This window comes from Aspergillus luchuensis, chromosome 2 (assembly GCF_016861625.1).
Source record: "Aspergillus luchuensis IFO 4308 DNA, chromosome 2, nearly complete sequence".
In the NCBI taxonomy this organism is placed as follows: Eukaryota; Fungi; Ascomycota; class Eurotiomycetes; order Eurotiales; family Aspergillaceae; genus Aspergillus; species Aspergillus luchuensis.
The window spans coordinates 1,345,792-1,356,371 of record NC_054850.1 but is presented as its reverse complement, the minus strand read 5'-3'; the positions used below and the strand labels follow the sequence as shown (position 1 = coordinate 1,356,371).

Below are 10,580 nucleotides of genomic sequence, written 5' to 3'. Positions count from 1 at the left end.
TAAGATATTTCCCATTGAAACTGCCCTCACCGATTAATCATAGCCTAAGAAGCGGTCTGATCAAAAAATGGGTCTTCGAGTCAGTCGCACGTCTCCCAAACATTTGGTCAAGTCCGGATCCAAGAACCATATTATTATTATCGACTAGGGGTACCACATATATTACACAGATACTATATTATAGCGATGGTGTTTGAGATATATCAGAAGCTTATCCAAGGATGCAAATAGTCAATGCGGAGATTTCATGCAAGGTACCGGCTAGACGCATTGACAAGGCAATTAACACGTGCAGATGTCACAAGTGGGTGTGCGTCTACGGAAAATACTATCAATTTTCTCATCTACGCGGAAAATAATTATCTTCCCACCTCCTTTGCTATCAGAAACACTCCTGACCAGAATTCTGCGAAGATTGCTACATCATCTACCTCATCAGGCTTAACTGCCGCATTAGCCCCGTCCGAGTACGGACATCTTTCGGCACACCAAAGGATTCCCAGGGGAGTGGGCCAGAGTACCACCATAACACGGCTCACGGCTCCATCTTTCAGCTACACCTGCACTGTGCGCACAGCCACTTTCTAATGACTACATCTTCACTGCCCTCCTGGGTAATGCGGTGCTGTACTGTTGTGCTCGTCTCTATTGTTTATCCCCTGAAACTGCGGAATACATACCGCGGCTACACCCTATTATGCAACAGAAAAGAGCTCTAGTGAGGCCCGTGCCCGATGAATTAATTAGGTGATATTGGCTGTCATATGAATTAATCTAGTCATGGACCTGGCTAGCCCAGTTGCAGCTCGGCTGTACCGCATAGGAGGGAGGCCGAGGTACTCCGGAATACGGCAGGATTGCATGATCGAAGCGTGTGTTGATCGTGGAGAGAAAAAGGATATATGTGGTATGGGGCTGTTTCCGGCGTTCCGCATCCTGGATATGATTCTTGGGGGCTATAGAAGGATGGAGGGATCTTCCTGGATACCTCAATAGTAGGTCTACACATGCGATGGAGGAGTGAAAGGATCCGATCACTTGGGCGGCAACGCCAGTGCTGTCAGCAACAAGTCGGAAAAGGGTGACGAATTCATTTATCTGGATGGCTGCTGCAGGCTCATGCTTGTGCTACTGTGCGTTCGGTGTTGATATGCTTACAGTGGGTCAGGGCTGTTTCTATGGAATGGTTATGGAATTGGAAACATTCTCTTCCATGGTTATCAATCACTTGATAGTTTGGTTCTCTCTTTTTATTTTTTTTTTTCGCGGGTCGTTCGGGAGGATAATTTACTTCCCGCAAAATCCGAACTTCTTAAGTGGGCTTTTGATTTCTGGCTCGGTTGTAAAGAAAATTTGCGTTGGAATTCCTGAGACCAGATACTCATCCTGATGTATACTATGTAGATAGTCAATACAAGGGCGAATCGACCATTGAGTTCTCACGCTTACGTAGTAAGGTTAGTAGGGGGGATATCCGGCAGGTGTTAACCGGAAGGATTTGGCGGACAATCAATTGGTTGTTGCGATCTCTTGCTGCTACTGCTGCTGACAGGATAAGACGCTCGCAAGCTGGATCCATATTGTTTTGTTGCTATTTCCACGGAGGCAAAAGTACCTTACCTACTACTTCTACCCGACTCTATTAGAGTTCAGCCTGGACTAAGACTAGGTAGTATCTCGCATCATTGTTGACCTGAAAGGGTTGGGCACTCCGTCCGTTTAACTTTATAGTATCCTACCAAGAAAATTTGGCCCTGAAAAAGAGGAAATACATCCTTTAGAGTTTGACACTTCCCAGATTCTTCCTCGGCCCGACTTGCATATATTGATTAGAGTGCCAGAGACGAGATGGCATCGCTTACAGAATTTACAGAAGAGGATCTCTCAGCGTGAGTGGGTGGTGGCCACAAACGGACTGGCGGAATCATGCTCGGCCAGCTAGCCAGATCGGGATTGGCCAATCGAGAGATGGAACCCACGATCTGAGTCACGGGGCAGCGGCCTAACCCCGAACAGGCCTAGTGAGTGCGTGATGGTCCAACGGGAGTGCATCTCCGACCCTCTGTCTGGATCCTCCCCTCTCTTCCTTCCCCCTCGGCCACGTTCAGCTTATCCAACGGTCCAAGACTCTGGTTTCAAACGTGCTACCGATGGTCTCTCGTCTCCATTTGGTCCCATCCGTCGGATTCCAGCTCGCCCTTCTCAGTTCCACTGCGAGAGATTGATTGTCTTACCCACGCCTGTGAATCGCATGATTCTCAATGGACGTGCCCCGAGCTAAGCCCGCCACTGCATCTATTGACCACTCAGGGTCTTTGTCAACCGCGTGGATGCTGGCAATTGGCGAAATTCTGCTCTTTTGATCCCGTCCCGTCGAAAATCTCAACTTGGAGTGTACCAATTGTCTGGTTCCGCCTTGAGTTTCATCTGCTGAGTGCTGACGGTACAACATGCCCACCCCCCTCTGGAGTCTGGATAGTTGCTACCTAAGTTGAGGACCCGTGACGTATTAATGGCTCGAGGATGGTTTAGCCGACGGAGTTCCAGAGGACCTGCTGACGGTCTTCTCGCCATTAGGGGAAGTTTAGACGCTTGGTATCCTGATACGTAATTATCTTTCAATTTCCCTAATAGCCTTTCCCAGAGCTATGAAATTGTCCTGCATGGCTCACCTATAGTGCAAAGCATGTTTGTCTTCGGAGAAGAGCGAAGGTTCAGCCAGACGGCGCAGCTGAACCTTCTTGGCCCTCATCCGGCAGGGTTGGCTTTAGCGGTCCTTATCCGCCGAGAGCCACAAATGTAGACCCATCTGGTCGACAAGTAATAACCGACTTTGACAGATGGGAAGAATTTTAATTTCCTGGACTAATCTGATCAAACCTTTCGGCCCTTCAGTCATGTTTCTGACTCGCCAACCAAGGCTGCAAGTCTGGAACCGATCCGGTAAACTCAATGCCCCATGGTTCCTGGTGCAACCTCGATCGATGGTTCTGATCCAATCAGACACGGAGCAGACTGATACATCTTGGAAGGAGACTGGATATTTCAATTTATATTGCCCAATGTGAACGCTGGAAGAGCGCCAGACCCTCATTCTGGGGCCCTCGTCCACAAATTGGACGCGTACAGCCAATGTGAAAAATGAAGGGTCTGCGGCCACCGAAGGGCAATAAACGGTTCCCACTCGGACATAACACATTTTAGTCTGCTCGATAAATTAACGTCCTTGGTTGCATTACGGTCCGTCAATCTGGTACCTGGAGAATCGTGGCTAGTACGTAGTACGGGCCAGCCGCGTGGAGCTCCTGGAAGCTGAATGCCATTGTTAATTTGTTATATTAGAAAGAATTCCCGCATGATACTAGTTAAGCCTGCTCCTGTCAGGCTTACTCTGTTTTTGCCCCCCTCATGCAACGCCCTGTTGCTGCTGCTGTGTAACCTCCCCAGTGTTGTATGTTTGCAAATGCAGTGAGGGATCTTTTATCATCCTCTCCATGCCGCTGTCCTGCGGGTAATATCTGGTTTTAACAAGCTTCTCACGCCGAGAATGTTGCTCACGGACAGGGCTCCCCACGGGGACAATGTCCATGTGTCTTACATGGGAGGGTTCATCTTTCTGGCTTACGTAGTCAGCGTGATGGGATGTACAACCACTCTGGAGCTTCTGCACCGACGGACATCGAGGTCTGGTCTGTACAACTGGTACGATATCCACACTGTCCGATAACAAGAAGAATCCGTCTGACCGTAAGTATAGGTATCTACTGCTCACCTCCTCCATAACAATGGGTGGTGTCGGTATCTGGTGTATGCATTACATTGGAAACCGTGCCATTGTCTTGGGAAATGGGGATGCGCAGCTCCAGATCATTTATAGCATGACGTTTACGGGCGTATCTTTCGTGCTTCCGGTTGTCGTCTTGCTCGTTGCCTTCTACAGCATAGGAGCTAGCGAGAAAGCCGGTTATCTCCGAATCCTGACGGGTGGTATACTCACGGGTGGTGCAGTATGTGGTATGCATTATATCGGCCAGCTCGGTATCAGCAACTACCGCTGTAGCTACCGGATTGCAAACATCATCGGTGCCACCATCATTGCGGTGTTTGCTAGTACTGTTGCGTTGACGGTCTTCTTTCGGTGGAGGGCCACTTGGACAGATAGTTGGTGGCGACGTGGTATTTGCGGCTGTGTCCTTGCTCTTGCTGTCTCTGGCATGCATTGGACTGCTGCAGTTGGTACATACTACTACAATCATGACACAACCATGAAGCATAATGGTCAGCTTTCGCGGAGCCAAGTTGTCATTATCAGTTCTGTTTTGGTAGGTTGAATTCCAGGAGGTACCGAATTTGGCGGATGTTAACGGATTATAGGCATGCGCTGCTTGCGGAGTTCTGACGGCGTGCGCCGTAGTTGCTGGTGGAAACCGGAGAAGGCTGAACATACAAGCTCGACAGCTCGTTTTGACTTGTGCCTTCTTTGACCAGTCCGGACGGATCATGGTCACTCCTCACGCGCTGCTTCCTAGCCGGAAGATTGTCGATCGTTATGTTGGCAAGGTATGCTCACAAGCTAGTCCACTTTCGACTTGTGCTGATGCAGGATTCTTCCACGACTCCATAGACGTTCAACGACGACGATCTTACCCGAAGCCATCCCGCTTTCCTTTGGGCATACCGAGCGAGTAGACACTGGAATCTGGTCAAGGATGTCGTTCCTTTCATGAGGAGTCGGATCGAGACAGACAAAGAGGCGGCGGAGCACTTCCTTGCCAAGGGAGAGGCCCTGGATCAGGAGAATGAGCTGCAGAACGATTTCGACGAGCTCTTCAAGCGACACTTTTGCGTTACTGCTCAGGATCTCGCCGATGAGGTTCGACAGCCTCTGCCAGCGCTCGGAAAACTATACGACGACGTACTGATTACGACTGCTCCCACTTCGCGCTTCTCTCGGGCAATGGGATACTCTCGGTTGAACAATAGCAAGGGTCAGATGCTTTTCACAGTGCGCCATCTGGACAAACAGGAAGCGAATCGACTGGCCGCCGCAGGTTTCCGTTTCACCACGATCGAGAACGTCACATCAGCTTTGTCGAGCCGAATGCACATCCCGCTGCCTGTGTTGGGCGAGCATCTGAAAGACATGCGAGATTATGCGACCGGAGGCCGCAATTACGAGCCGGGCGTCCACCTCGTTTCCTTTGTTATGCGCCCTACTATTTCCGACCACTTTGAGGTACTAACAGCGAAGGGAACCGGTAACCCATTGCCTTCATCAACATTACCAATCAAACGGATAAACATTCAGCACCTCGATTTGATCTCACACATGGAAGGATGGACCATATCGACCTGCTTGTCTTGGCTGAAATCAGAAGCGGCCCAGTCAAACAAGGAGATCGATGACTTTCGCGAGCAACTGATCCATGCAATGACATCGCTAGAAAGCGCACTTCCTCCTGATATCAACATGGCCTCGAAATTCTCGGCCAAACCTCTTATTGCCCCTTGCCGGGCTTTATCTGATTCTGATGCGTCAAACTCTATTCTACTACCGTTCTGCGCTGTTGGAAACCTGGATACTCAAGTCTCAAACCCAGACTTTACCTTCATGCCTCTACGCCTCTTCCGCGCACAGCAGCAACTCAACGACACGAACATCGGAGGCGACGGGTTTGCAAAAGAACTGGGCAGGGAACTGTACTATTCAAACGCACGCAGCAGCTCCGCTACGGAAGCCGACATCACACCTTCCATCCGTTCTGTTCTGAAACTCTGGCCACGCAAGCATATGGATCCCGCCCATGGGGATCTCTCGCAGGAAACGCTGACGGAGCTTTCGCAGCTGGGCGATATCATGGTCCGCAAGGAGGTCAAGGTGGATGTCGCTAAGCTATCTACGCGATCACTGGAATCTACCAAACATGCTTCGCACGCCACCGTTGTTGCTGGTGACTTGGCTACCAGCAGTTATGTGGATGAACTCTATAACCTTTGCTATTCACCTGGTGTTCGCCTGCGACCAAATACGGCCATTACTCGGAATTCGATGGCCCGAAGCTCAGTGGCCAGGAGCTCAGTGGCCACAGGATGAACATGAGATCAGACTATTCAACTCAAACACTGCCTTGAGCCAGATTCCTGGCTCTCACTCAGAGACCTCGAAGAAGTATAGGTCCTCCATCAGATACACGTGTGCGCCAGATATGCACCAGAATGGAGTGAGCCTGCACGCGGCCTTTGGAGACATCCGGCTGCAAAAGAGCAGAGCCGCCCACCCCCACGAAACAGATTATAAGGGATGAGCCAGAAGGCCATACCATGAACCAGAAGGCAACACGGTTATACACACATCTCTTCACGATTTCACGCCCGTCAAACGATCACATCGTATCGCAATGTCCTCACACTCAGCAAGCAGATTACATGTCTCTCTCTCTCTCCCTTTTTCTTTCTTGTCATCCACATACTAGCGAATTGAAGCAACCAGCTCTGGCGTCATTTTGGTCATGTACATATAGACAGTATCTACTATCCTATAGATACAATAATCATACAACGAGCGACAGAACTAAGATCTCAAATACTCCTAAGCATTCATCAACAACCCACCTGCCTCCTATCCCATAGTTGTTAAAAATACCATCAACTACGCTTAAACTAATACTGACCCTTCTCACAAACAAAACAATACTCAACCAACTCCTACATATCCAATACACAACAAGGAACTACAGACCCCTCAAAATATTAAAACAGTCACACTAAACCCAACCAACATAAGATTCCCTTCCCCCAAGGTAAAAAAGAAGAAGAGGTGAAAAAAAACCCAAAAGAATCTCCCCGACTGGGAGTCGAACCCAGGTCTCCCGCGCTTGTTCCCAAAGGTGGGATTGACAAGCGGAAATCATGACCGTTAGACCATCGAGGAATTGATAGGATAATATCGCTATAATATGCTCTATAAACCAAATGGAGCTACTAAAGGTAGAGAAGCAAGCTGACAGGTTTGTTATACCTAGCTGGTTATTGGTCCGCCAACTACACACTAAAGTACTACGTAGTAGTTAGTAATATATGGCTACCTGGTGGAGAGTGAAGTGGGGATCGCGCAGGAGAGGATGAAGGAGGAAGGGGTAATTAAATAATTATGTGTAATCGATAGCTGTGAACATTCGATAGGGAGGGGTTATTGTAGGAGAGGATTGAATGGTTGGTTGGGAGAAATTACTAGGTGGTGTGTGTGTGTGCATGTTTAGGGGGGAAATGAGAGGAGAGGGTGGGGTTTGGTTTGGTTTGGTGCCTGATGAATTGTCTATCCTTGTGTATGGGGCTTCAGATGTAGGTATAGTATAGTATAGTATGGGCTGTATGGCTAGTGTACCTTGTTGTATTGGGTAGCGTTGGTTGACGATTGCATTGCATTGCATTGCATTTTGTTTGCTTGATGTTAAATGAGAGAGGGAGATGCTTGAATTTGTTCTGTTCTTTCTCGTCTGAGTAATGTAAATGATATTTGTAGCGTTAGCTTACTACCAAGGAATATTGACTCTGTGGTATACTTGATACTGTCTACAAGTCTACGTACTAGAGGTGGAACTAATATGCCATGGTCGAGTATTGTGCCTTTATTTTCGTGGCAAATGAGTCTCATCGGCTCAATAATAATCGCTAGTAGAAAAGCTAACTAGCCACAGAACAGTCCAGGAATAAGAAATAGTGGACTTCTACCAGTCTATTCTGCAATAGCCGGTGACATCAAGCAAGATAGTGTGTTTGGCAGACAAACATTCCTTCTATCAAAGACATTGTAATCCGTGCAGCAGTATGATCAGCAGAATCATCCAAATGTGAAAGTATTCTCCAGAAGAACCGCCAGGCCAAATCAATGGATGAGAAGGTAACTTTTCCGAAAGGTGCACCGACCCAATGCATGTATGCAAGTTAGAAATCTCACGGGATTTATGCAATGTGCAACCGTCCAATAACGCCTCATGAAGATGTAGATGGTATGTGTGTCGTACGCTTCGCGTGTAAGTCAAGTCAAAAAGTCGTCATTGACTATGTCTTTGGAAATGGTGAAAATATGCGGGAGAAAAATGGTTTGGGTCGTAAGTGCTCCAAGTCGCCGGTGGTATGAAAGGAAGAGAATAGTGAATGTCGACAGATGCTCTAATGGTAAAGCGGGAAAGTATGATCGACACCCAACGCGCTCGTAATGCAATGATCAGGAAAGCAATAAAGCGAAGGTGAAGGATGAGTCGTTATGTCGTATGCGTAGAGGAAATTGTGATGAATCGGAATTGATGTTCTCATAAAGTGTAGATGAGAGTAAGGGAAGATGCAAGTTGCATTTCAAGCACTTCTAGGCGCCGGACGAGTCCTGGAAATCCGCTGGCTCCGTCGGGGTGGCTTTCGCTCATCGCTGGACTCATTCGGAATGCTAGAAGTTTCACTTGAAACGGTTTTTGACCGGATTCTGAGCTTCCTGTCCTGTGGCAATAGACTGGGACTATCCGTTGCAGACTCGAAAGAGCTGGCCTCAGCCTGCTCAGTGCTTGGCTGGACTGCAGGCTTGGGAACGACAGTGTCTGGGCTGACTCGCAATCGCAACGAGACCAGATCATTTTGATCGTCTCTAAACTCAATCCCGACCATGACATCAGGGAGGATACGCCTTTTACTCTCACGAGTCCGGGTACGTCGGACAGCTGGCTGAGGGTTGTCGTCAGCGTCACTCTCATCTGCTGAACGTTTGCTGCCGACGCTGAAAGGTGACGATGATCTTGAAGATGCTTGCAGGCGGGACTTCATGATGGCCTTGGACGAGGGCGCGTCTGCCAGAGACGTATTGCCATCCTCGCCGAGGAGATTCATAAATGCCCGGTCAATATTGCCGCGGCACTGCTGTAGCATTTCTACTATAGCGCCTTGATCATACTTACCCCCCAGACCCTCCTGAATTGCAGAGATCTTCCAGGGGGTAGCCATGTCGACAACTGTGGGTTCAGCAGCTGACGCCTCTGCTTCCTGCTCTTTACCGACTGTGGGAATACAAGGCAGACCGGTGTGAGGCCCATCGTTATGCCGCACAGAGGAGTAGTGGTGAAAATCCTAAACCCGTTAGACAACTGTACAGTGATATCATAGCACAATGTATCTTACGTGGAATGCGATATGAATAATGTCGCGTTCCTCTCCTTCAGGGGCGTGAACGTCACGAAAATTCTGAATGCCGTACATGGTATAGACGCGAACGTCCTTCTTGAAGGCCTGGCAGAAAGCTTGGATTTCCTCTGCTCCTCCCCAAACGCCCTTCTTCCGGGACTCTGCCACCTTGGAGTCAAAGCTCCGCTCTTTATCCTTGGCTGAAGGAGGCGCCGGGCTAGCGGACGAAGAGGAACAATAAGATTGTCGGGCGGCTGCAGCCGCAGCTCGTCGAGGGGCTCGACGCTCCCCACCGGCCGCGGCTATGAAGCTCATGAAGTAGTCTTTGTTGGCGGATATGTGGTCTGCAAGACGATCACGGATTTCGTCGGCGTGTGTGAAATCCCCATAAGTCTGATCCGACAGCGCGTAGTAAAGGCAGTTGCCTACGATGCAGAGTTAGATAGATTGGAGAGCATGCTTCTTCAACCCAATTGAGGTCTAAATTGAAGCTAGATGCCCAATGGCAGGGACCACGTTACCATCACCCTCAGTGGGGAGAGCATAGAGCCCTAGCGCATTGAGGCAAGGAATCTCCAGAGTTTCCGCCTCTGCAGTCTTGTTGCGTGCATTGCGAGGCATCTTGGCCTTTTGAGAGGTCTGGGAAGATGTTTTGGCCATGGCTTCATCTGTCGGAGAGCTGGAGTAGTGTTGACGGGCAGTCGTGACTATAGGCACGATTCTGCCACCATTTGGAGCGTCCGCCATGGTTGATGTATAGCCCTGCCCGACGAACGGCCCTCATTTGGCGCAAGGGGAACACAGAAGAGCCCCGTCGAGCAGAGGAGAATAGAGGCGGGACAATAGGAAAAGTGGGGAGCCACACAATAGTCAAAGGAGAACAGCTGAGTGTTCTGGAGCAGTAGAATGGGGAGAGAGTGAATAAATTGGGGGGGGAAGAGGGAGAGAAAAGCAACACACGATCTACACGCGAGAGAGACAGGCGAGACTTTTCTTGTTCGGACGGAGAGTGCGGAGGAACCCCGTTTACTTACAGGATCAACTTACTTAACTTACCTTACCAGGAAAAAACTTACCCTCTTACAGCCCCGTTCCTTACCGAGGACGAGGCGGTGAGCTAATATATTTGTTGTGATTGGCTGCAATGGGGGTGTGAGGTTGTCACCGATGACGAAAGACCTTTCCCCTCCGTCGCCTCGGCGCTTACAATGGATCTGTCCGTTCGGGAGCGGTCAGGCCAGACAGATCCTGGCGCTTTGCTGGTACATCTCTCCGGCACATGCAGGCATACCTGATGAAGTGGCCTGAACAAATTTGGCAGATCAGCCATTCTGCACATCATCCCATCTTTCTTCTCTGACCCATTTAGTCACAATTTATTCAGGGTCCTCGATCCTGCCCTATACTTACCG

The 10,580-nt window shown here is 49.3% G+C and overlaps 2 protein-coding genes and 1 non-coding gene across 3 annotated transcripts; 1 reads left to right on the top strand and 2 right to left on the bottom strand.

Moving 5' to 3' along the window:
- Nucleotides 1-3,547: 3,547 nt before the first annotated feature.
- On the top strand, nucleotides 3,548-6,094 carry AKAW2_20431A (uncharacterized protein; the record flags this gene model as incomplete). Its single annotated transcript, XM_041685143.1, has 4 exons — nucleotides 3,548-3,702; nucleotides 3,758-4,322; nucleotides 4,375-4,560; nucleotides 4,625-6,094. The coding sequence occupies 4 exons, from the start codon at nucleotides 3,548-3,550 to the stop codon at nucleotides 6,092-6,094; spliced, it is 2,376 nt and encodes a 791-aa protein (XP_041539257.1).
- Nucleotides 6,095-6,839: 745 nt separating this feature from the next.
- On the bottom strand, nucleotides 6,840-6,931 carry AKAW2_t20010S. The gene has a single exon. It is a non-coding gene; the product is annotated as a tRNA-Asp (tRNA).
- Nucleotides 6,932-8,355: 1,424 nt separating this feature from the next.
- On the bottom strand, nucleotides 8,356-9,915 carry AKAW2_20430S (OTU domain-containing protein; the record flags this gene model as incomplete). Its single annotated transcript, XM_041685142.1, has 3 exons — nucleotides 8,356-9,114; nucleotides 9,166-9,593; nucleotides 9,690-9,915. The coding sequence occupies 3 exons, from the start codon at nucleotides 9,913-9,915 to the stop codon at nucleotides 8,356-8,358; spliced, it is 1,413 nt and encodes a 470-aa protein (XP_041539256.1).
- Nucleotides 9,916-10,580: the final 665 nt, after the last annotated feature.